Here is a 26,271-nt window from a genome sequence, read left to right on the forward strand (position 1 = left end):
GTGGATCACATAAAACACATTTCTCCATTTTTCTGTCCATCTCAAATATTGGCATGGATATGTCCCTTGAGGACTGGAGATGGACATCCCTGGAGATGAACATGTGTGAATGAATCCATGCTCTCCTATAGGAAAGTATTGGGCCCATTTTGCATTGTTGTGGTCTGCTGTCTTCTGTTCTGTGGACCTAGTTTGAACCGACCCCGATTCTCACTGCAACTTTTTGCACTTCGTACTCTAGAGAAACTTTGACGAGAAGTCTCTGAAAAGATTTATTTGTGAGCAAATTAACAAGTTAAAATTCTCTTTCACAAAAGAGTTTCTTCTTGCCATGTAGCAGACCAGCAATTTCTTTACTGTAATTTTGAGATTACCTCGTATTTTACTGACAAAGAACAATGGGGTTGATTCACAAAGCTTACTTACTTTTCACCATAACTGTAAAGGTGGCCATACATTTCTCGACTTGGCGGCTGATCAACCATCTGTTCCGATAATTATTATAGAGATGATGGAGATCTGTGCCACGGCAGTAGTGCACAGCGGTAATGTCAAGAGGTACCGGAACGAACGGCGAATGAGACGAACCCCCCCCCCCCACTGTTCCCCTTGATTATAAATGTGCCCCCCCCGCATGTGACTTTATACATTAGTTGTCCTGTGTCGCCCACTGCGCAGTATAAATGCAAACGGGGGGCATATTTATACACTAGGGGAGCAGCATTGTGGTGGGGGCCTCAGCCGATTCCCGAGAGATTTCATGCTGAAATCGATCGGCCTGAGGTGTATGGGCAGCCAACAGAACTCTCTCTTATCAGATTCACCCAGCGAGAGATTTGTCTCCTGGTCGAATCTGCCCATTATCGATTGCTGTACGGGCACCTTAAAGGGAACCAGAGATGAACGTTCTCTAAAAAATGAAAAAAAGATGTTATACATACCTGGGGCTTCCTCCAGCCCCATTAGCCTGGATCGCTCCCACTCTGCCGTCCTCCTCTGCCTCTAATGCGGGTACCGGGTCCTGTCACTTCTGCTGGACACGACCAGTCTTCCGCATGCCCAGGCTACCTCTGCCTCTGTACGCATGCACAGTACAGAGGGAGCACACTGCACTTGCGTCGACTGACCGAAATGACGGGACCCGGTACCGGCGGACAGAGGCAGCAGAGGACAGCGGCGTGGGAGTGATCCAGGCTTATGGGGCTGGAGGAAGCCCCAGGTATGTATAACATCTTTTTCTCGTGGTCTCTGGTTCTCTTTAAGGAGAGGTAATGCACAAGATAAAGAAATCTCTGTTCATGAGCTGAACAGATAAGGGGCCTAATGTAGTAATATTACCCATACTACTGCAGTAAGAATAGCCAGTTACGCTATTAGCGTGACAAGCGGTACTCGGAGTAGTGCAACAGTTGCTACGGTCACGAGCGTTACTAATTTGGTAACATTATCGTAGCAATAGTTGTGCAACTTGAGGTTGTGCTTACGGCGTAACTCATGGTACTTACTGGGTAAGTAATGGTAATATTACCGCAATTTGGTGTCACGGTCCAAGGAGAGATAAACCATGAAGTTAAGTTAGATAAGGAGAGATACATCATGAAAGAGAGATAAATTGTGTGTTAATAGTGAGTTAGTCAAATTAATTAAACAGAAACGCTTTGTGAATCGGCCCCTGTGTGCTGCAATTCTTGAAGACCCAGAGTTGTGATGCTTTCAGCTCATTGCTGGAATGTGGACTGAGATTGTTGGACATAAATCGTCCTTTAGGTTGTGTTATTAACCATGAAATTCATCACGCACACACACAGGAGACAGAATGAGACCCTCATATCCTAATATTTGGTTTATTATAATTTTCATTCATTTAAATAAGGTATTTTATATTTTTTTTACATAATGTTCCTAGAAAACCTCTACATTCTGCATTCAGACACATGCTGAGGAAAAATTGTGCATAGTATTGAATGTCGTACGCCCAAACACCAAATATAAGACCATCCGGTTCTTGACCGAATGTCAGGCGGAAGGGGACAGCAATATTTACACGTCCAACCTTCTCAGTTAGACCCGGGGGGACAGAAAGAAGGGGTAACACAGGAGGAGCTCCAAGGAGAACAATGGCTTAATAGAACAGACCTTGGAGAGGCTTTTGTAAGAGGAAAGACATTTCTTTGGAAAGTGAACTAATCATTGAAGGCATCTTACAGTGTTACTAAGTCTTGGAGATCCTACATTTAATGAGGTCATCAGAGCATCTGTTGTGGGTTGAGTTACTCCGATGTGACAATTTACAATCTATGGCTCATTCTGCATTAAGCAGCAAGTCTTCAGTGCTAACAGATTGTGGTGGCACAGTTCATGAGTCATTCTAGTGTCCAACGAGAACGCGATCCCTCAACTCTCCAAAAGCCGATGGCGGTACTGAGGGTACTGGCAGCTTTGCTCTATTACGTTACTTCATCGAACAAAATGTGCTTATATGGTCCATTTCTGAGTTAACCTGCAGATACTTCTTACTTATGAGCAAGGTGACTCTAAAAAAAGGTGCACTTGGTTGATAGAAATTTTAATTTCATCCATAAAGATATTTCCACCCTATTCAAACCACAGATAGTAATATAGTTAGCTCCTCCCCCTCATATAAATAGCACATATATAACAGTTTCCAACTAAGGGTTTATATGGTGCAAGCTTAAAGCAAACCTGAAGCGAAAATAAACCTATGATATAATGAATTGTATGTGTAGTACAGCAAAGAAATACAACATTAGCAGCACAGATATGTCTCTCAACTTAGATTGTTATCTATGCAAAAGAGCTTCTCTGAACTATTCTACCAAACTTGGGACCAATGCAGTCATGTTTACTGAAGAACTTAAAGGAATACTGTAGGGGGGTCGGGGGAAAAGTCCAAAACTGAGCTACTCTCAGCGTATCACTTGCTTTTGTTTGTAAACACTGCCTAAAACTGGCAATTACAAGCCAGGATTGCAGCAGGGAGTGGCAGAAACAGCACAGAGGGGCCCAGGAGAACATAATGAATAGAATGGTATGCTTTTTATTGTAAGAATTTTACAGTACAGATTCTCTTTAAGCTTGCTCCATATACACCCCTCGTTGGAAATTGATATGTATGTGCTATTTCCACCATAGTTTTGTCCACAATAAAGACAATCAGTGAGATGCCAATAGTTCCATCTTGCGTGCACATTTTATACAAACTGTACACACTGCTCTTTCTGATGATGAGGATCAGCCCCATTCCAACTGGCCTAAAATGTAAAAGAAATTTGATTAGAAGCCGAAAGTATTAGCATCTCATTGTCTTCTAGTCTCTAGTACTCAATGGTCACCAATTAATCAAAAAAAGTGCACCTCTAAACTGGCTGCCAACAAAGCACACCTTTTTTTGGGAGGGGGTGGGGGGGGGGGGGCGGCGGAAAGCTAGGTAACTCTAAAACCGGGTAGACAAACCATAAAAAATGGGGTTCAGCAGGCATCGATACTAGCAATAATGGGTAGAAACTGTCTAAAATGCTACAAACTATTTCTAAACATTAGAAAAAAACTTGAACAAGCAAAAGGTTTCAGGGGACTGGTCTGAAATTCCATCATCAGTCATTGCGATACAGACTTTTAGCGAAGGCCTCACGAGAGTAAAGTGTTGTGCAATCACCTCTAGAAGAACATCTTGTCTACAAAAAACAGATAGAAAGTTGTGAGGACACAATTTTTTTGTGGTGGTTCCACGTAGGAAGTATGAGAAACGGAAAAGGAAAGGTACGTGGCAGAGGAATCATTGAGAGGGTGCACATTCAAGAGCATGTTTCAGGCACAATTACCCCCAAAATGGTCTTGGTACAACTCAGTTCAAAAACAGCAGCCTCCATTTATATACAGTAACAAATAAATAAATATAATTATAGTTTTTTTTTTTCCTAAGTGAGTTCCACACTTAAAACCAGTAGAAAATGCCACCAGCTCCGAGCCAATGATCTGTCGTCAGTAGGAGAACATTCGAGATCAGAACTTTTTTCTTTTTTCAAGCAGCTACATTTTGTACCATATTAGAAGAAAAGAGGAGTTAAAGTGATGCTTTTTAGCAGCATACTCCACAGATATCGAATGCAAATGGAGTCTTGGAATTGGTACAGCCAGAGAAAGATCAGATTAACTCCCCGTTTTCAACTTTTCTTCTCAAAGTTTTTTTTGAATATTAAGAATGGTGGAGCTTTAACCGTTTTTTTTTTTTTAAATAATATCACGGCAGACAGTGAAACAACCCGGCACAAGGACACCGTGAGCAGCAGTGGACGCACAGAGATGGGCAACCGTAGAGAGAGATTTAACAATTTTAGAGCCAAGTGGTCATATACAGCTATTGGCGGTCTCCACAAAAGTTGGGGAAGGGGGGAAGCGTAGCAAATAAAGTCAGTAGTATTTTCAACACTCGGCAATAAAACATTTAAATCTCACATTCAAGTTTTTCCAAACAGATCGTTCCTCAGTATAATACAAATGGGAGGCATTGTGAAGGGACAGCATTAAGTAATGGTGGGGACCGCTACATGTGCAGGATGGTGGACAGCTGCCACTGGGCTTCAATCACCACAAATACCAGGACCTTGCATAGAAGATGTTCTACTGATTTGGCAGAGGACCTTGCTCACAGTGTAACGGGACACGGTATACTGAAGATCAGGTGGTCTTGATGACAGTGTTGAAGATTTAAGTTTTCAAACTTTCCGTCTTAGTGACCATGCAGTAGACATACTTGAGAAAGTAATACAGAGTTCAGATAACACAATGTTCTTATTTTTACTGTTTCTACTACTCACGTCAGATAAGTGACTTGAGTGATCTAAACCAACAGAATATCCTGCCTTGCTATAATTTAATGGAGTCGGGATGAGTTCATGCCACAGCCACAGCAGGAATGGAGATCTGCCGCACTGTTCCAGAGGTCCATTGCCGTGTCCGCTGCAGCGGCGGTGTGAATAGGTTGCATTCCATGGATTGAATGACAATGCATCCGCTGCCTTTAAAATCGTGCAAGTCAGGAGTGTCCGTTGCCATAACATCACTGACGAACATGGATTTGGTGAGAACGACTTTATGAATGGGCTCACGGAAAACCGTGGATTCATTCTGTATGTCTGTTATCTGCTACCATTTGCTTCAGTAAACTATCTGGCAGTGAGTCCAGTGTGAACCTACCCATAGAATTATCCTAAGTCGTAGCTCTGTAATTTCCCCACTTTTGCAACTCCCACCCCAATGTCCTTTATTACGCGTCTAACTTGGACCAGCCAACCCCGAAACTTTATGTTGTGGCCAGTTAGCACCAGAAAGGAACATAACCAGAAGGGTCCTACACCCCTCTGGGGTTCTTATTGTTCTCCTCAGTGATATGTATTTACAACACTTTCTAGTTTCTAGAGGAACTGATCTTGGAAAATATGTAAAACTACAAAAACAAAACCTTAATTTGTTGACAGAACCAATTTAGGAACGTCATGCGGATGATCCGAAGCTCACTAGAGGAACTGCTACAGTTCCAGGGCTCAGCTCTGTTCCTAACACCAAAGCCTCTGGGGAACAGACAAGTACCAGTGAACTAGAACTAATTCCTGACAGTTAGCACATTCTGAACTGATCTGGAGTAAAAACTTGGGTTTACACGTCAGCATAAAAAATTGCTACAAGAAAGCCTCTATCACCGAGTTTATGTGCTACATACTGTCTGCCTGTGTTTACAAACCTGTGAATGACATTTGTAATAAGTCTTGAAGTTAAACCCCTACCTGGACAACTATAAGCCACACTATACGATCTGTGGATTGCACATGCAGAAATACTAAGCTCCGCAAACACACAAAGGGTGCAAACAACAGTCAGTAATTTTTCTTGCATTATCCTATGTATGGTATATAATAAGTAGTATATAAGGAATTATATAAAGAGTCCTATTAACTACCATTCACTATAGACAACAACAACCAGAGATGAATAACAATGTAATGGGGCCTTAGGCAAGTTAGTAGTGAAGAAGAGAGGTCAAAGAAGCAGACAGATGGGCCTCTGGAAACCCACTAGGCCCCAAGCACCTGCCTAGGTTGCCTGGTGGATGATCTTGCTCTGACAACAACTCAGATTCTTTCCAGGAAATTTGGGGATCAAAAAAAATTGGCTGGCCGAATTTCAAGCTGCATTCATTTTCAGTTAAATTTCCATACGAACCAGAAAAATTTGCATTTCATTAGCAATCTATCGTCAGGAGAACTGTACAATTGTGAACAGCTTGCTTGATTAGCGGTGATTTTTGTTTAGAGTCAACTAAAATAACACGCAAGAAAAATACAAGGTAAAAAGCCACAATATTCTGCTGACCCTGGAAGCACCTGAAGCAAACCAGCAAAAAGCAAATCAAACGACAAACTGCAACGAAACAAGCAGGCATCTGATTGCAGCTCAGCGTTGCAGTTCTGTAGACATGCAAATGTGTGTACAGAGGCAAAGCCTCCTAGACATGCCAGATAACCCTAGGCAATTGTTCGGTGCGCTCTAAACCGAGAATCTAGCATGTGAACTGCGGCCCCACGTCATCGTTTAACAATCTGCCGAGGAGGATTGCTAAATGGTCCGTAAACCCACTATGCTCAAACTTGCCTGAACGGTGATCACCACTCATTCATATGCCATCCATTCATCCCTCTGCTCCAATGAGCTCTACACGCTGCTTGACTTCAGCTAAAAAGGATGTCTGTACAGCACCCGATCGCTGCAATTGGTCCCTAAGTTCTGGATTACAGCTTATCACCCTGGTCTATGTAAATAACTCAAGGCTGTCTCCAACCATAAAAAGAGGTTTGTCCAACATGGTGGATCAAACATCTTATCAAGCAAAGTGGGTAACCTGTGGGCCTAAGGTGCCAACCAGTTCATAGCGGGAGTCAAGGACAATAGCTAGAGATCCATCAAGCCTCTAGGTCAATGTTGAACAATGCAACAAATCCAATCCTCAACCCTTAATGCAGGAAAAATTGTCCAATCTTTACATTTTTATTGATGTTGTGGTGATACAGAATAGTAGGCCAGCACACTGTTTCGGGCCACACGCCCTTTGTCAAGTGGTTGATCATCTAGTGAACATATTGTTCACCAGGTGGTCAAGCATTTGGCAAAGGCCGTGTGGCCCAAAACATTGTGTTGGCCTAACATTCTGTATCACTGCAACATTAATAAAAATTGAAAGAGTGGGGAATTTTCCCTGCATTAAGGGTTGAGCCTGGATTGGATTTGTTATGCTGTGAATCAAACATCTGTTCCAACATCTGGATCAGGGACTTTATTCCTTCCAACAGTGGAGGAATCCACCTGCTTGAATGAAGGTATTATGACAGGGAAGGAAATAACTTTTCATAAAAAAACATGATAAGGAGATGACCGTTCTTCAGCCGCTTCCTCTCATCTCGTGCCAGGTGGTGTCTGGGCTACCATAGATTACTGGTATGGTATCAGGTTCCCATTTCGGTGCCAAGTCTGAAAGCTACTTCCAGGTTCCTGCCCTTTACTAATTGATACAGACCTACACAACAGGTCTGTATCAGGTGACTAATGGTTTAGAACCATCACCAGGTTCATCTCAGACCACTACCATTACCAGGTTCATCTCAGACCACTACCATTACCAGGTTCATCTCAGACCACTACCATTACCAGGTTTATCTCAAACCACTGGGTTCTTGAACTTAGCAACTATGCCACAGTAATCTCCTGGAGTGAAAACTTTTTTATGATGTCCAGGGCAAGATCACTCATGTTCTACAGCTGTTGGCCTGTAGATCTGGTAAATCAGTATATGTACCAGACTGATCCTAGCGCTCCATGAATAAAGTAAAGCTAAGCTTACACTACACTACAAATTGGTCCATTGTTTGCAACAGAGACCAACATAGTTGTCAACAGATCCTATGTTATCCACTCAGACATGTCCATTTTAAACGTGTCCAGTGTGGTAATGGAATGTAATGAGCATTTATTTTCCAGATAAATCAAGGAAAACTGAAAGGTCCACTATTGTCTCCTTTATTGTCTGACTGACACCAATGGAGAACAGAAAGGAAGTGGATAGACACAATGGACTGTACATCAGATTTACTGTGACCGATAACATTGCTAATGCAGCAAAGTGTGGACCGAACCTAAAAGAAGTGACAGGTCTCTTATTTTCATGTGGAAGTGCAATTAAGGTGAACATTTCCGTTGAGATCCAATAGATTAGTCAAACGAATAGATTAGTCAAACCATGATAATCTCTAAGAATGTTTACAAAGCAAGACCTCATGTGAATACACTGAAAGGAAGCCAAGCTGCCCTCACCTCTTCCCACCATAAGGAATTTGTCCTTTGGTGCAGGAGAGAAAGCTCTGATTGCTAAGCAAACAAAGGAGAATGTTCTGTTTTCCCCCCTCACATGTACAGCTCTCTAAACAAACTGGATATGACATAATCCTATAATAATTTTTTAACTTCTCAATATATATTTGTATACCTAACGTCTTGTTCGATTAACATTATTGTTGATTGGATATGACATAATCATGCAATATGGTTGCTTCTACTACTAGGTGTATTGTATCCTGGTGGAATATTTGTGATATTTATATGGATATACTTTCGGGCAGAGACAGGTAGGATAACTATCTATGGGCTCTAAGAAGTTACAAAGGTTTTTAAGTTATATCAGATTGAAACTATGCTTTAGTTAGCGGTTTGGTTGTCATTGTGTGACACACATTGAAATGCTGTAGGACTGGGATGCAGAGCTGGCACACAATGTAAAGTTTTTGTGGTGATTTAAGCCCAGGACAGTGTTAACTGAAAGCACAATATTATTGGTGAGATGGAACTAATGGCGATTGGTAAGCAGAATGACAGCACTCGATGAGACACGACTACATTGGTGTTTGAGATATTACACTTGTATATCGGAAGACAATTTTCATCCCTCAAGACCCCAATACACGAGGCCTGTAGTTATGCCTACTGACATTCCCAAAATGGGGCATCACATCCCCTCAGTTCTCCACAAGGAACGCCTAGTGGTCCGTACCGCAGTACAGTGTGCGCACTCTCCAGACGAGAACTTCTCCTGTAGTGGACACTGCAGGAACGGTGACGCCATGTTGGCTGGATGATATATCAGAAACTCTACCTGATGACACATCGTCACGGCGGCGTTATTTCAGGACGGTAGTCAGAAAGTGATGGAGAGAGAAGTTAAGGTTCATGAGACAGCCCAGGTCATGCATGCCATGTACCGTCTTCCCGGGACTGTATTTCAGGTTCTGATATAACAGAAATGTTCTTTATCTACCCATTTCCTTCTCTCGATCTCTATACAGAAGCATTCCGCTCTGTATTGATCATTGCCTGCTGCTTCTGCCCACTTCATGCCGGGGGTCTGAGCTACCGAAGATTCCTGGCACGATGTCACGTGCCCATTACAGTGCCAGGATGTGGCTTGTGCCAAGAGTCAAGACAACTACTCCCACACTCCCGCCCCTAACTGCCTGGGTCAGATGAGTGTCTCTGTGGGGTCCTCAAGTCCAGTGGGTCCTCCAGGTTCCCAGGAAGGGAGAGGCGGCGGGCCGTGCATGTGCTCTCAGCGTCCAATGTCTGGGGTGCCAGGGGCATTTCACACAGCTTGTACTTCACCCCTTCCATGTCCTGGAATTCATAAACCTGCAAGAAAAGGAAATCTAGGAATCTGTTCTATATAGCCTCCCACCAAGAGGGAATAATCAGTAGAATATGATGTTGGTCACTTATAGGTGTTTTCTGGCCTGTACCACCCACTTTAGATAAATATTTTATGTGTGCCAGTTAATGTTGTATAATACCTTTTCGCTTCTCCTCATCACATCAACAAATGATGCCAGCTACCACTTTAAACATGGAAACTCCTCATACTCTATGTGTTTGTGCATTTACTTATTACAAAGTGTAGAGCATAACTGTACTTATAAACCTAAGTTTTCGATTCCTTTCCTTTCATACCTTGAGCAAAATTTTGGTAAAATCGTAATTAATGTAGTTTGTAAATGTAATCAGGAACCATCATTTTGCAATTTCGCGTAATTTTGTGCAGACTTTAGCGGTTAATTGCAAAGCTTTCATACATGTTATTGTCAATGAAATTGCTATGTATGTTAAGGAATTTTTGTTTGTTCCATTAGACCTTGTAGTTTTTGAGAAAATGGATTTTAAAAACAACAGTTTAAAAACCAAGGTGTTTTTGAAAAATGTATTTTGTAGCGATTGTGGTGACGATAGAATGTACGGGGGCTTTGCTATTGACCACTAAACTCAGCAAGAAATTACACAAAAATTATGTAAAATTACGAATGGACTATACAAAATCAATTGACTGTCCAAATTGTAATTACGTATGGCCATAATTGCAAAAATTTATGTGAAATTTCGGGTAATCTTAATTAGCCGATTACGATTATCACACATAATAGGTCATCCAGTGGAGTTCTGGTATGTATCAAGTTAAACCTGAGGAGCGTCTGAATATAGTGATGGTGCAAGCCCTGTGTCAGGGTCACTGTGTGGTGGTGGTGTGTGTGTTGGGGGGGGGGGGGGGGGGGGGCGCGAGTCTAGCACACTTTACCTGAGAAGATGATGCCAGCACTGGATCCACACCTGGGGGGCAGCTGGACATCTGTGGGGGAGAGGAGACTGTGCTGTATGCAGGGGGCACCAGGACCATCTGCTTCTGTAACAGCTGCATGATGGTGTTTATATCATTCACCATCCGACTCTCTAGCCTGGAAAGAGACAAACTATGAGCAAGAGGAGGCTGAGCATGCAGAATAAGGGGTGGAGTTAGAGGCTGATGATTGAAGGCAAAGGGTGAGCAGTGCCGAAGAGGAGGGGCACACAGAAAAAGGGGAGTAGTTTGAGGCTGCTGAATGATGGCAAAGAGTGAACAGAGCTGAAGAGGAGGGGCACACAGGCTAAGGGGGGAGTTAGAGGTTGATGCATGAAGGCAAATTGATACAGAACTGAAGAGGAGGTGTACACTGGATAAGTGGAGTAGTTAGAGGTTGATGCATGAAGGCAAATGTGTGCAGAACTGAAGAGGAGGGGCACACAGGATAAGGGAAGTAATTAGAGGTTGATGCATGAAGGCAAATGTGTGCATAACTGAAGAGGAGGGGCACAAAAAATAAAAGGAGGAGTTAGAAGCTGATGATTGAGGGCACATGTAAGCAGAACTCAAGAGGAGGGGCATAAAGGATAATTAGAGGAGTTATCATAAGGGTGAAGTCATCAAAAACCCAAAGAGAGAGGGGGTACAGGAAGGAACATGGTGATAACGGACATAAAACTCTGGGGATGGATTATTTGGTCATACATGTGAAACTGTGGCCCATTGAGCCATCAAATTTGGCCCATAAGGTGGTTTCCCAACTTTGCATTATATTTTGCCCACTCCAGACCACCAGGGAAGCTATATGAGGTGGGGAGGGGAAGGCAATAGATACCTGGGAACAAAGTAAGGGAGGGAGGACCACTAAACACCAGGGAACAGTATACGGGAGGGAGGACCACTAAACATCAGGGAACTGTATAGGGGAGGGAAGAGGGTGTCGCTAGACAATAGGGAACTATATAGGGGAGGGAGGACTACTAAACATCACGGAACATTATAGGTGAAGGAGATAGGGGCCACTAGACAACAGGGAACTATATAGGGGAAGGAGGACCACTAAACACTGGGGGACTATATACAGGAGGGAGGAAGGGGCCACTAGACAACAGGGAACTATATAGGGGAAAGAGGACCACTAAACACTGGGGAAATGTATAGAGGCGGAAGGAAGGGGCCACTAGACACCAGGCACTTTAAAGGGGAGAGAGGGGCCCCTAGACAACAGGGAAAAATATAGGGGAGGGAGAACTACTAAGCCCCAGGGAACTGTATAGGGGAGGGAGGAGGGGGCCACTAGACACCAGGGAACTGTATAGGGGAGGGAGCCACTAGACACCAAGGAACTGTATAGGGGAGGGAGGGGCCCCTAGACAACAGGAAACTACATAGGGGAGGGAGGGGCCCACTAGACAACAGGCAAGTATATAGAAGAGGGAGGAGGCATTATATACCAGGGAGGGAGGAGGCATTAGACATCAGGAAACATCATAAGGGAGGGATGTGGCCATTAGACATAGAGGTAGGTCTGCAACCTTGTTGCAGTATTCAATTTTGGCCCACTTTGCATTTGAGTTGGACACCCCTGATCTAAGTAAAGCAGTAAATCCAGAGGAGGGTACATGAAGTGTGAGGGAGAAGCCAGACCCAAGGGGAGGAGTTTTTTGACTGGAGCAGAAATGAGGAGAGATCTTAGAGCAGTGAGAGGGGTTAACTGGACACAAATATAAATCCACAACAGGGGTGATACATGCAGCATGGAAGGAGGAGTTATAACTATGGGAAAAGTTATGTGGCCAGAGCTGCAGATCTGGAGAGGGAGAACAACTCAAGCAGTGTAAGGGGAAGAGTCAGGAATGTGGGCGGAGAATAGACTTTCTATGTAAAACGGGATGAAGGAATCTGATGCCACTAGACAGGCAAAAGATTTAGCAAAAGCCCTCCAGGACCTGTTGAGCTGTTTCTGCAGTTGGTCCAGCCGGTTTCCCAGTTCACATTTTTGCCGCCGGCTCATAGAAGGCATCGGAGCACTGAGGGTGGAGTGGGCGGGGATGGTACATCGCGGCAGCTCCTGGTACTGACGCCCATTTCGGTCACCCCAAAAGCTGAAGATGTTCGACACCCCGGAAAATGCTCCTGCATGGACAGAATAGAGAACAATATTATTATTTCCATCTCCTCCAACCGAAGCTGTCCGCTCTGCTGCCGGCAAAAACACAGAGCCAATCACCATGAGGAACCCAGTATTGTCTGATGCACTATAGGTAGACATGTACAGTGAAGACAATAGTCAGTTAAAGCACCACTCTAACCTATAGAATTATGTTTTGGCTGACATGTCAGTACAGGAACCACTATGGCTGATGCTACGACAATAGTATATTGCATGTAGTGGTTTTTTTTTTTTTTTTACAGTTTTAACCTTCTTTTAAATGAACTTGCGCACAACTTCCACACCCGCCAAACATCCACCGCCATCTTCTGCCGCTGCAACTGGGAGTCCCCATTAACTACATTAAGGAACGCCTAACGCCAATGGGCGTGATCAAGCCGGCAGCCCCAGGACCGCCTAACGCCAATTTGGGGTGGGGAGTTGCATGAGATTGTGCCTGCCGATGCGCGCAAATCTCCGTATGGTTGACGGAGCTCCGCTCCGCCATCAGTCTCCCAATGGTGATCGCCACTAGGAGACTGTTAGACGGCAAAACTGCCATCTCTTCACTTAGTACAGCACTGCAATCTAAGGCAGCGCTGTACTGGGGGCAGCTGTGTGACATGGCTGTCCCCCTGGTTGACTCAAGCGCGATCCACTGTGATAGGCTGACGGGGGGAGGGAGGGAGGGTTAGGGAAAAAAAAAAAAAAACCAGGGAAATTTAATAAAAAAAATAAATAGTCTTTTATTAAAAATAAACAAACAATCCTGGGGGCTCTGTTGGTGGGGAGAAAAGGGGGGGGGGGGGATCACTTGTGTGTGGAGTTGGACGGCCCTGCGAGGCCTTAAAGCTGCAGTGGCCCATTTAGAAAAAATGGCCTGGTCACTAGGGGGGACACCACGGTCCTCAAGAGGTTAATAAGAAGAGTTATAAAGGCTGTGAGTTTTTTAAAGGTAAAAGTTGGTGGGTCGGCTTATATTTGAGTATATACGGTATGAGCAATTACTGACCTTTGTCACTGTGATTGGCACAGCAGATATTTATAGTGGATATACTGTAAGAAAAAAAAACTGGGCAGCTGGGATCCTGATTACAGACACGGATGCAGTTGGAAATATATTCCTTTGAAACAAGACATGCCTCTTTACCTGACAGATGGTTGCACATGTCCCCTGTGCTTGGTTCTGCATCCCCCTCTCCCACGTTTGTGAAGTTGCTGCAGGTCGCCCGTGTTGGGGATAGTTCCACTGTGCTGGACACGGGGGCCGGCTGCTCATCATCATCACTGGACGATGAACTGGAGGGGGCGCTGCTGTGCTGTTCAGTCCAACTTCTCTCCTCCGCTGCCAAGTTATTTCGAGCCAGACGGCTTGCTCTTTGACCTTTCTTAACTTCCCCGGCATTGTCTGCATCTAGGAGAGAACATAACTGAATTATTCTACTTTGTATTGTTTTATATAGTGAAGGGTATTGGATGGATATTCTCATACTTCCTGTATTAGCCGCCATAGAAAATACATTATTGTCTGAGCTGCAGCCAACCCCACCCTTCTTACACTTCTGGGTGATGGAAAATAGTCCCCCTTCCATCATACCCCACAGCTAATGCCTTCTCCATCTGTTTTATACACCCGTATAATAAAAGGCAGTACTCCCATTTTCCCAATCACATCATCCCCTAGAGCTCCAGTCATCTCTCCATCAGTTTCATACTTCCTGGTAATAGAAGAAAGGAAACTCTTCCCTCATCCCTCCATTATATCTGGGCTGCAGTCATCACCATCTATCTCATACTTCCTGGTGCTGGAGGACAGGAACACCCCTGCTCATATCATCCCCAGTTGTCTCCATAAATGTGATACTTCCTGGTACTGGAGGGTGGGCACACCTCCACTTAAATTATCCTCAGATCCCCCTGCTGTCCCCATAAATCTGATACTTCCTGGTAACAGAGGGAAGGCACAGCCACTCTCACATCATCCCCAGTGTCCCAGTTGATTCCATAATCTCATGCTTCCTGGTAATAGAGGGAAGCAACACCCACACTCACACCATCCCCTGGTGTCCCAGCTGTCTTCATCAATCTGATACTTCGTGGTAATAGAGGGAACACCCACACTCACACAATCCCCTGGTGCTCCAGCTGTCTCCATAATCTCATACTTCCTTGTAATAGAGGGAAGGAACACCCACACCATCGCCTGGAGTCCCAGCTGTCTCCGTAATCTCATACTTCCTGGTAATAGAGGGAATAATCACCCCCACTCACACCATCGCCCGGAGTCCCAATGTTTCCATAATCTAATACTTCCTGGTAGTAGAGGGTATAGACACTCCCACTCACACCATCGCCTGGTGCTCCAGCTGTCTCCATAATCCCATACTTCCTGGTAGTAGAGGTAAGGAACACCCCCACTCACACAATCCCCTGGTGCTCCAGCTGTCTCCATAATCTCATACTTCCTTGTAATAGAGGGAAGGAACACCCACACAATCTCCTGGTGCTCCAGCTGTCTCCATAATCTCATACTTCCTGGTAATAGAGGGAATAAACACCCCCACTCACACCATCGCCTGGAGTCCCAGCTGTCTCCGTAATCTCATACTTCCTGGTAATAGAGGTAAGGAACACCCACGCTCACACCATCGCCTGGTGCTCCAGCTGTTTCCATAATCTCATACTTCCTGGTAATAGAGGGAAGGAACACCCACACTCACACCATCGCCTGGAGTCCCAGCTGTTTCCATAATCTCATACTTCCTTGTAATACAGGTAAGGAACACCCACACTCACACCATTCCCTGGTGCCCCAGCTGTTTCCATAATCTCATACTTCCTGGTAATAGAGGGAAGGAACACCCACACTCACTCCATCGCCTGGAGTCCCAGCTGTCTCCATAATCTCATACTTCCTTGTAATAGAGGTAAGGAACACCCACACTCACACCATCTCCTGGTGCCCCAGCTGTTTCCATAATCTCATACTTCCTGGTAATAGAGGTAAGGAACACCCACATTCACACCATCCCCTGGTGCCCGAGCTGTTTCCATAATCTCATACTTCCTGGTAATAGAGGTAAGGAACACCCACACTCACACCATCCCCTGGTGTCCCAGCTGTCTTCATAATCTCATACTTCCTTGTAATAGAGGTAAGGAACACCCACACTCACACCATCCCCTGGTGCCCCAGCTGTTTCCATAATCTCATACTTCCTGGTAATAGAGGTAAGGAACACCCACACTCACATCATCCCCTGGGGCTCCAGCTGTCTCCGTAATCTCATACTTCCTTGTAATAGAGGTAAGGAACACCCACACTCACACCATCCCCTGGTGCTCCAGCTGTTTCCATAATCTCATACTTCCTGGTAATAGAGGTAAGGAACACCCACACTCACGCCATCCCCTGGTGCTCCAGCTGTTTCCATAATCTCATACTTCCTGGTAATAGAGGGAAGGAACACCCACACTCACACCATTCCCTGGTGCCCCAGCTGTTTCCATAATCTCATACTTCCTGGTAATAGAGGGAAGGAACACCCACACTCACTCCATCGCCCGGAGTCCCAATGTTTCCATAATCTAATACTTCCTGGTAGTAGAGGGTATAGACACTCCCACTCACACCATCGCCTGGTGCTCCAGCTGTCTCCATAATCCCATACTTCCTGGTAGTAGAGGTAAGGAACACCCCCACTCACACAATCCCCTGGTGCTCCAGCTGTCTCCATAATCTCATACTTCCTTGTAATAGAGGGAAGGAACACCCACACAATCTCCTGGTGCTCCAGCTGTCTCCATAATCTCATACTTCCTGGTAATAGAGGGAATAAACACCCCCACTCACACCATCGCCTGGAGTCCCAGCTGTCTCCGTAATCTCATACTTCCTGGTAATAGAGGTAAGGAACACCCACGCTCACACCATCGCCTGGTGCTCCAGCTGTTTCCATAATCTCATACTTCCTGGTAATAGAGGGAAGGAACACCCACACTCACACCATCGCCTGGAGTCCCAGCTGTTTCCATAATCTCATACTTCCTTGTAATACAGGTAAGGAACACCCACACTCACACCATTCCCTGGTGCCCCAGCTGTTTCCATAATCTCATACTTCCTGGTAATAGAGGGAAGGAACACCCACACTCACTCCATCGCCTGGAGTCCCAGCTGTCTCCATAATCTCATACTTCCTTGTAATAGAGGTAAGGAACACCCACACTCACACCATCTCCTGGTGCCCCAGCTGTTTCCATAATCTCATACTTCCTGGTAATAGAGGTAAGGAACACCCACATTCACACCATCCCCTGGTGCCCGAGCTGTTTCCATAATCTCATACTTCCTGGTAATAGAGGTAAGGAACACCCACACTCACACCATCCCCTGGTGTCCCAGCTGTCTTCATAATCTCATACTTCCTTGTAATAGAGGTAAGGAACACCCACACTCACACCATCCCCTGGTGCCCCAGCTGTTTCCATAATCTCATACTTCCTGGTAATAGAGGTAAGGAACACCCACACTCACATCATCCCCTGGGGCTCCAGCTGTCTCCGTAATCTCATACTTCCTTGTAATAGAGGTAAGGAACACCCACACTCACACCATCCCCTGGTGCTCCAGCTGTTTCCATAATCTCATACTTCCTGGTAATAGAGGTAAGGAACACCCACACTCACGCCATCCCCTGGTGCTCCAGCTGTTTCCATAATCTCATACTTCCTGGTAATAGAGGGAAGGAACACCCACACTCACACCATTCCCTGGTGCCCCAGCTGTTTCCATAATCTCATACTTCCTGGTAATAGAGGGAAGGAACACCCACACTCACTCCATCGCCTGGAGTCCCAGCTGTCTCCATAATCTCATACTTCCTTGTAATAGAGGTAAGGAACACCCACACTCACACCATCCCCTGGTGTCCCAGCTGTCTTCATAATCTCATACTTCCTTGTAATAGAGGTAAGGAACACCCACACTCACACCATCCCCTGGTGCCCCAGCTGTTTCCATAATCTCATACTTCCTGGTAATAGAGGTAAGGAACACCCACACTCACATCATCCCCTGGGGCTCCAGCTGTCTCCGTAATCTCATACTTCCTTGTAATAGAGGTAAGGAACACCCACACTCACACCATCCCCTGGTGCTCCAGCTGTTTCCATAATCTCATACTTCCTGGTAATAGAGGTAAGGAACACCCACACTCACACCATCCCCTGGTGCTCCAGCTGTTTCCATAATCTCATACTTCCTGGTAATAGAGGTAAGGAACACCCACACTTACACCATCCCCTGGTGCTCCAGCGGTTTCCATAATCTCATACTTCCTGGTAATAGAGGTAAGGAACACCCACATCACACCATCCCCTGGTGCCCCAGCTGTTTCCATAATCTCATACTTCCTGGTAATAGAGGTAAGGAACACCCACACTCACACCATCCCCTGGTGCCGCAGCTGTTTCCATAAACTCATACTTCCTGGTAATAGAGGTAAGGAACACCCACACTCACGCCATCCCCTGGTGCTCCAGCTGTCTCCGTAATCTCATACTTCCTGGTAATGGAGGGAAGGAACACCCACACTCACACCATCCCCTGGTGCTCCAGCTGTTTCCATAATCTCATACTTCCTGGTAATAGAGGTAAGGAACACCCACACCCACACCATCCCCTGGTGCCCCAGCTGTTTCCATAATCTCATACTTCCTGGTAATAGAGGGAAGGAACACCCACACTCACACCATCGCCTGGAGTCCCAGCTGTCTCCGTAATCTCATACTTCCTGGTAATAGAGGTAAGGAACACCCACACTCACACCATCCCCTGGTGCTCCAGCGGTTTCCATAATCTCATACTTCCTGGTAATGGAGGGAAGGAACACCCACACTCACACCATCGCCTGGTGCTCCAGCTATTTCCATAATCTCATACTTCCTGGTAATGGAGGGAAGGAACACCCACACTCACACCATCGCCTGGAGTCCCAGCTGTCTCCATAATCTCATACTTCTTGGTAATGGAAGAAGGCCCAGCCCTGGGATTAGCAATGAAGCTGCGTGTTCACTTCACATATCCAATCATGCAGAGCATTTCAAAAGAAACACCAACTCGATGCCTTGCAGTGAACAGAGTTTCTCTTTCCTCTTAGAAAATCACTCCCTGGCCCATATGCAATTCACTTCTTCTCCTGTGTTTTCTCTCAGGAGATACCTTTTCATCCCCTATTTAAAACAACCTTTCAGCATTTTACAACTGAAAAAGTACCAAAAAGTATTATCAAAGTGTTTTCTTGCTTGTTGGTGGTTTAAAGGGCATTTTATTGATAAGTTTGAAAATATCACCCAGGAGAAAACTCAGGAGAAAAAGTAAATTGCACATGGGCCACTGTGTTGCACGACTCTGACATTTGAAGCTGACAGATATCCACCTGGTCCTACTGGCAGAAATAGTGTTTAGCCGTATTGGTTAGAATTGGACAGAACCATCTGTGTATAACAATAGCATGTACAGTATGTGTGTATGTCAATCTTATCAGTATTTACCCCTTGCCGAGTCCCCCTCCTCACCTTTCTCTGTCCGCCTGCGGAAGGACAGTTTGCGCCGCCTCAGCTTGTTGAATCCCCGGTCGGAATCACAACTGCCTGGTGATCCTGGAATCATGTTTGTCTGGAGAGGAGAACATATGGTTAGGATTTGGGGTTTTCTCATCAACCAGAACAGCTGACAGACATCTACATCCGTGTTTTCACGTCACTCCCACGTGGCTGCCTTTTTTAGTCCCTTAAATATAAGCTTCACAACCCATCTAACCCAATAACCCCACACGTCAGTTTAACAAACCAATCCCACATCTAAGCCTAAACCACTAACTCTGCATCTAAGCATAAAACCCTAGCCCCACACCTTAGCCTAGCCCAATGATCCCCAAACTTACCCTCACGTCACACCTCAGCCTAACCAATTTATCTCTCATCTAAACCTACCCTACTAATTTGCATTTTGCTTAAAGCGGAATATAACCCTGCATTTCAACTTTGCTCTAAAATATTATTTACAGCATATTATATGCAAAAAGCATTTTTTTTTTACTAGACCAGCATTGGAAGGGTTAAACACAGAGGTTTAAAGTTCCGTGGAGAGATATGCAGAAGTTCAGATTGTTACATTCTATTTAGTTATATGTATCTATTGATAAACAGTTACACACTCTTTGGCTGTCCTCCAAGCTCCTTCTCAGTCAGAGAGAGTGAGTCACATTCAACTCTTAGATACATTTATGTAAACAAAATGTATCTATTTCAGGAACTATTTCAGTATCTATCTCCAGGAACTTTAAAGCCCTGCGTAACCCTTCCAATGCTGGTCTAGTAAAAAAAAAAAAAAATGCTGGTTGCATATAATATACTGTAAATAATGTTTTAGAGCAAAGTTGAAATGCAGGGTTATATTCCGCTTTAATCCACTCACCACACCTCAGCCTAACCCACGAGCCCCACACTAAGTCTTACCCATTAACCCCACACATTAAACACTTCAGCCTAACCCACTAACTCCACACCTGAACCCAACCCATTGCCCCCACTTGAATTGAACTTTATCCTAATCAGTAGCTGATACCTACTTTCCCATGAGAAATCTTTTCCTTCTCACAGACGGATCAACAGGGGGCTCTGTATGGCTGATATTGTGGTAAAATCCCTCCCACAGTGTGATGTCAGGACCATGGTTTCAACATCACACTGTGGGAGCCTTGTTGCATTATGGGAAATAACAGCTGTTTTGCCAAAAAAAGCAAGCTGCATCTCCTTCCACTGACATCACCTGCCAGCAGTAAAAATGTCACCATGTGATAAATGTCAGAATGTAAATCTGGGAGAGGAAAGGTTTTACAATGGGCAAACACTGACTAAATCATTTGTACATAATTATTGTAAAAATTAAGCACTTTTTTTTTACATTATTTTTCACTTGAGTTCCTCTTTAACTCACTAAACCTTAATGCGACCCCAAATTAAGCTTCCCTTCCAATGTTCACCAATCCCCTGAACTTAACTCACAGCAAGAAAGTCATTCATAAACCCCTTACTAATGATACCAACAATATAAAAGTAAAATCCTAAACTTTCAAGGCAAACATCACATTCATTGGTGTCTCTTGGTTACAATTTCACTTATTTCCTGTTCCTCTAAAGGGATGTTACAAAACAAAAGATGTGACAGAAAACCTCATCAACAGAGACAAAGACAGCAATAAAAAAAGTAGTTTTTTTCTAGAGTGAGCTAAGTTTAGAACCTCTTTCAGGTTGACATTGCTTTCTGTGTCTCTGCTGGGGAATGTCACTCACTTTCTGTCCTTCCCATGGAAGTCAGAAAAGACAGGATGTGACAGGAAGCAACAGGATGGGATGGTAATAAGTGGTGCACACTGCAATGGCAGCACATTAGGGTGACAATATGGTAATAAGTGGCAATCTCACGTCTCGAAGGTTGAATGTGATCTCGAGGTTGGACCAGAAATAGTCAGAGAATTCGGGGTACATGTCCAGGACCTCCAACAAATCTTCCCGGTGGATTTTGTGCAAGTCGCAGTAAGTGAGAGCGCGCACGTCTGCGTTGGATTTCCCAGGCCGGGCATACAGGTTGAGGGGCTCTCCGAATATGTCATTCTTACCTGCATTTAACAAGAGAGAGAGGTTAGTGAGCATTACAATTTATAACAATGGAAAATCTTCCATAGTGACCAGCTGCTTTCACTCGCAGAATTGCTAAAAGACTAGTACATGAACTACTTTAGTACGAGGGTGATTGAAATCTACGCCCTGTTTTGGTGGGCTCCTGGTTGGCAGGGCGTCCACAGCGCGCATTCACCTGCTCCGTCGCTCCCCACCGATCGCGCCGCTCAAACCGACGCTTCTCGCCGCAGCTCACAGCCATGTGAGTCGGTCAGGAGCCGATTTCATAGGCTCCTGGCCGTGTCTATCAATATAAGCTGCTCCCATTGGCTTACATTGATAGACACGGTCAGAAGCCAATGAAAGCGGCTCCTGACCGGCTCACATGACTCTGCCGTCACAGAGACTGCAGAGTGGGTGTCAGGATGGTCTCGGCGAGCGGCGATTCGTCGGGATTCCTTTGTTATTGGGGGCAGAGACAGCTGGTACTTAAGTGGTTAAGTTCAGTATCTGCAGTTAGTGCTTATACAAAACAAAGAAATCCAGCAGTCCTGGGTTTATCAATCTATCTATAGATATATTTTCAATATTGGGCACTCTTTTTTTCAGTAGCAAAAGCTTAACCATGTAAATACTATTGGGCATGTTTAGTTTTACATTGTTTAGCCATTGCTACTGAAAAAAGAGTGCCCGATATTGAAACTAAATCCCCCGTGAAAAATCATGCCCCCCTCCGAACTCACTCCAAGTGCAACCATCCAGCGCGACTCCACTTAGCATGTGACGCGGAGACGGAGGTGTCAGCGTGCTTCTGCACCTGTAACTATGCGCCGGCCAGAAGCGAAGAGGGAAGGACATACTGCGCATGCGCGCCGCAGTATCTCCGAGGCAAAGGTCAGCAAAGTAGCTGGCACACCAGCATATACACCACAAGAACGGCGGCAGACGGAGGGGACCAAGAGGAGCGGCCAGTATGTACTTTTTACCCCTACCCACTTCATCTACCATTTTTACCAGAGCCTTTCGACTCCTTTCGGTATACTTTAAAAAAAAATAAAAATAAACCAGATACTTACCTAAGGAGAGGGAAGGCTCTGGGCCTTCTACAGCCTTCCGACTCCTCTCCCGGTCCCTTCCGTTAAGCGCAGGCTCCCCCATTTAAATCCTCTGCCGCTGGAGGCTTCGGAGGTCTTCGGGAGATGAGTGCTTCCAAAGACAGGTGGGTCTGTACAGCGCCTTGCGTGAGCGTGAGAGAGAGCGTGCTCACGCAGGCGCAATACGGAGCCACCTGTCTGCGGGAGCACTCGGGCTCCCAAAGACTTCCAAAAGCCTCCTTCGGCGGTGGAAAGCAGTATATGACCAATTTGGTTGAATACTGCTACCGAGAGAGCCATTGCTGGAACTGGGGGACCATGAGAGTAGCGGAAGGGCTCAATAGGGCCCAGAGCCTTCCCTATCCTTAGGTGAGTATCTGGTTTATTTCTTTTTACCTATGGGCCCATTCTTACTTGGGCCATTTGCGCTAATCGCCGCAAATTGCCCCAAAACGTGAAACACAAACGTGTCGTCTGCACCACAGGCGATCATATTTCAGTGCTATAGAAGCACTAAACGCAATCACAGAAACAACCACCGCAGTGTTCAGTGATTGTTTCACGTGAAATCACAGAAAAATCACTCCAGCAAAACGCCGGCAAAAATCGCCGGCGTTTTGCAAACGCGTGAGTGAATGGGCCCTGAATGGCAGAGACCTCAAACCTGGTACAGTCAGCCACTGGGTGACTGAGGTTCAAATTCAGAAACGGGGGTGGAGCCACAAACCGCCAGATTTGTTTCATGTCAACTGGAAAATGTAAATTATGTATGCCAAGGACTCCAAATCTCATAAACGTCGTCAAATAGTAACTGTGTGTTAAGGTTAGAAAAAGTAGGCGGGAACAACATCCAAATACATACCCTGGAAACACTGGGTAATCAGCTATTATAAAATAAAAGGATGGGATTTCTAAAAAGGTCATTTTTAGGAGTAGGAGGGCAGATGTAATTGTTTATCTCATCGGTTTATTTTAACCTCAGGTTCACAATTACAAAATATACATACCCAATATGGCGACCACCACATCACCACGTAGGATTTCAATGGATCCACGGGACAGGAAGTAGAGAGCTGTCAGTACATCCCCAGCGTGCACCAGAGTGTCTCCTGGAGGAGCGTGAGTGGTCTTGAATTTCATGGCCAGCGCTCGCAGGCATCCTTTGGTGGCCCCCTTAAAGGGTTTGCAGTTCTGAAGAAGACTTCGGTTCAGGTGAAGGCAGATATCAGCCTGAAGGCATTCTGGGAAACCTTTCAAAACCTGATTTAAAAAAAGATGAAGATGTCAGGTGACTGAAAGAGAAGAAAGGAGGAGGGAGAGAGGGGAGATAGGAATACGGAGAGAAAGAAGGGGATAGGGATGTGGAGAGGAAGGGGGAGACGAGAAAGAGGAGGGAGGAGAGTAGGACATGTAAAGAGAGGAGAGAACAGGATTGGAGAGAAGAGGAAGAAGTGAGAAGAATGTAAGAGGACGAGAGGGGAGGGAGAGAGAAGAGTGCAAAGGGAAAGGAAGAAGAAGGGTAGATAGAGTAGAGGAGAGAGGGGGCGTGACAGAGGAGGAGCCAGTAACGCAGAGAAGAAAGTACCAAATACATTCAGGCAGGGAACACACTTGTCTGTTTTCGTGCGCGTTTTCTGCACAGAAAAACTGAGAACTCATGTTAATCAATGGGCTAGTACACACTTGATATGTTGTTCGCGCGCAGAAAAAAAACTGACATTCTGCATCCGGATTCTGCACATTTTATTGGTTTATCTATAAACTACATCAGCTGCTGTGAAAAAAACGCGCGCGTTTTCCTGCATAGAAACACACTTGGTGTGCAGAAAAAGTATGCAGGAAAACGCGCGCAGAAAACTGAAAGACAAGTGTGTTCCCTGCCTTAAAGGACCACTATCACAAAAAATGTAAAATACATGTGTATACATACTTATAAAAAGTACATTTCTCCCAGAATAAAATGCACCATAAATTACTTTTCTCCTACTGTTGCTTACAGTAGGTATTAAAATCTGACGGGTTTTTGGACTAGTCCATTTCCTCATGGGAGATTCTCAGTATTACTATGCCTCATATCTATGATGCCATCTAGTGGGGCCTTGAGACACAGCTGTATAATCCTTGAGGCACATCTTGCTATGGGGAGGGAGGCTGACTTGTACTGGGGGCACATCTGGCTACTGGGGAGAGGGCTTATACGCGAGTCAATCACTTTATCCTGGTTTCTGGGGGGAAAAGTGGGTACCTTGGCTTATACACGGGTCGACTTATATGCGAGTATATATGGTACTTTATTCTTTACAAAAAAAAAGCCCTGGAAAGGATCTATACAAAAGATGCTGTCCAGCCTCCTTATTCATTTGCACACTATCTTGACAGTTGGACTGAGCAACTACTATTCAATAAGTGCTTTTGAAAATAAACATAACCCTGACAATCCCCCATGAGGAGATGGACTAGTCCAAAACCCGTCACATCTGTCAGATTTTTAATTCCTACTGTAAGTGACAGCAGCATTTGAAGTCATTTATAGTGCATTTAAATCTGAAAGAAAAATACTTTTTATAAGTGTGTGTACACATTTTACAATTTTTCACAATAGTGGTCCTTTCAGCACATAAAGAAAAACGGTGAAGACGGGAGATGGAAGACACCAAGTGATGAAGACAGATTAGTGGTAACGGCACAACTCACCGCATTCATATCGATGCCGTTGGTGTATGACCAGGCGTGCTGAAAGTACTCCTCTAACCGTTGGCGTAGGGGGTTGGGTATTTGGTGGAAACGGATGAATTCTCGAACCCGCAGCATCTGTGTGTGATACCTGGCAGTGCCCGAATACAGACGCTGTATGATGGCGGACACATTCCCAAAGATACTGGCGTACATCAGCGCTGCGGAGGGATAGAAGCCAATCAGGAATAATCTATACATACAAGTCATTACTCTCCCACCCACTCCCGTGTGTCATGGAATACAATAAAAATGCTACCCACAATACTTAAAGGAATACTATCGATACCCAAGTGTTCTAAAATGACAGTGTGCAAATAATGTCTAAGTAGCTGTGTAAACATTTTCCTACTTTTCATGTTAAATATCAGAGGCAAAAGCTGTAATTTATTGAGGGTAGCTACATTGGGACAAATCAATTGCAGAAGGGGTGTCTGCCTCAATGCACAGCCAGAGTTGTCTATCAGACTACAGAAAGCAAATATCAAACATATCAAACTCTGAAAGCAAAAACAATATGAAAAAGCTGTGACAATTAGTTACATTTCCTCTGCTCTCTTCAGATACTTCAGTCAGAAACACAGGACACAGGAGCTGCAGCTGTTGGGAGCTCTCTTCTCTGTCACACACAGAGTTACACATGGGGCCTGATACACAAAGCGGTGCTAACAGTTAGCACGCTAGTGAAAAGCCCTTTATCACGCCTAAACTCTGTTTAGGCATGATAAGTTTAGGTGTGATAAGTTTAGGCATGATAAGTTTAGGTGTGATAAGTTTTTAGGCGTGATAAGTTTAAGCACCAACTGGGTTAGCACCACAGTGCACAGCTGATCAAAAGTTTTGCGCTAGCAAAGTCTGGTGCACTTTGCATAGAGTTTAATGGC

At 44.9% G+C, this 26,271-nt stretch overlaps 1 protein-coding gene across 4 annotated transcripts in view; it reads right to left on the reverse strand.

Moving 5' to 3' along the window:
- Positions 1-7,228: 7,228 nt before the first annotated feature.
- KCNH2 (potassium voltage-gated channel subfamily H member 2) overlaps positions 7,229-26,271 on the reverse strand; it is a 380,786-nt gene continuing 361,743 nt past the window's right edge. For all 4 annotated transcript variants that reach the window (XM_068235401.1, XM_068235399.1, XM_068235398.1 and 1 more), the window contains 8 exons: positions 25,349-25,548; positions 23,662-23,914; positions 21,366-21,559; positions 19,455-19,554; positions 14,026-14,289; positions 12,673-12,859; positions 10,682-10,838; positions 7,229-9,747 (listed from right to left, as the gene is read on the reverse strand). In XM_068235401.1, coding sequence (XP_068091502.1) covers positions 9,568-9,747; positions 10,682-10,838; positions 12,673-12,859; positions 14,026-14,289; positions 19,455-19,554; positions 21,366-21,559; positions 23,662-23,914; positions 25,349-25,548 — 1,535 coding nt within the window. In that variant the 3' untranslated portion in view covers positions 7,229-9,567. The remainder of the gene's footprint in view (positions 9,748-10,681; positions 10,839-12,672; positions 12,860-14,025; positions 14,290-19,454; positions 19,555-21,365; positions 21,560-23,661; positions 23,915-25,348; positions 25,549-26,271) is intronic.

Source organism: Hyperolius riggenbachi, chromosome 5, assembly GCF_040937935.1.
Source record: "Hyperolius riggenbachi isolate aHypRig1 chromosome 5, aHypRig1.pri, whole genome shotgun sequence".
NCBI lineage: Eukaryota > Metazoa > Chordata > Amphibia > Anura > Hyperoliidae > Hyperolius > Hyperolius riggenbachi.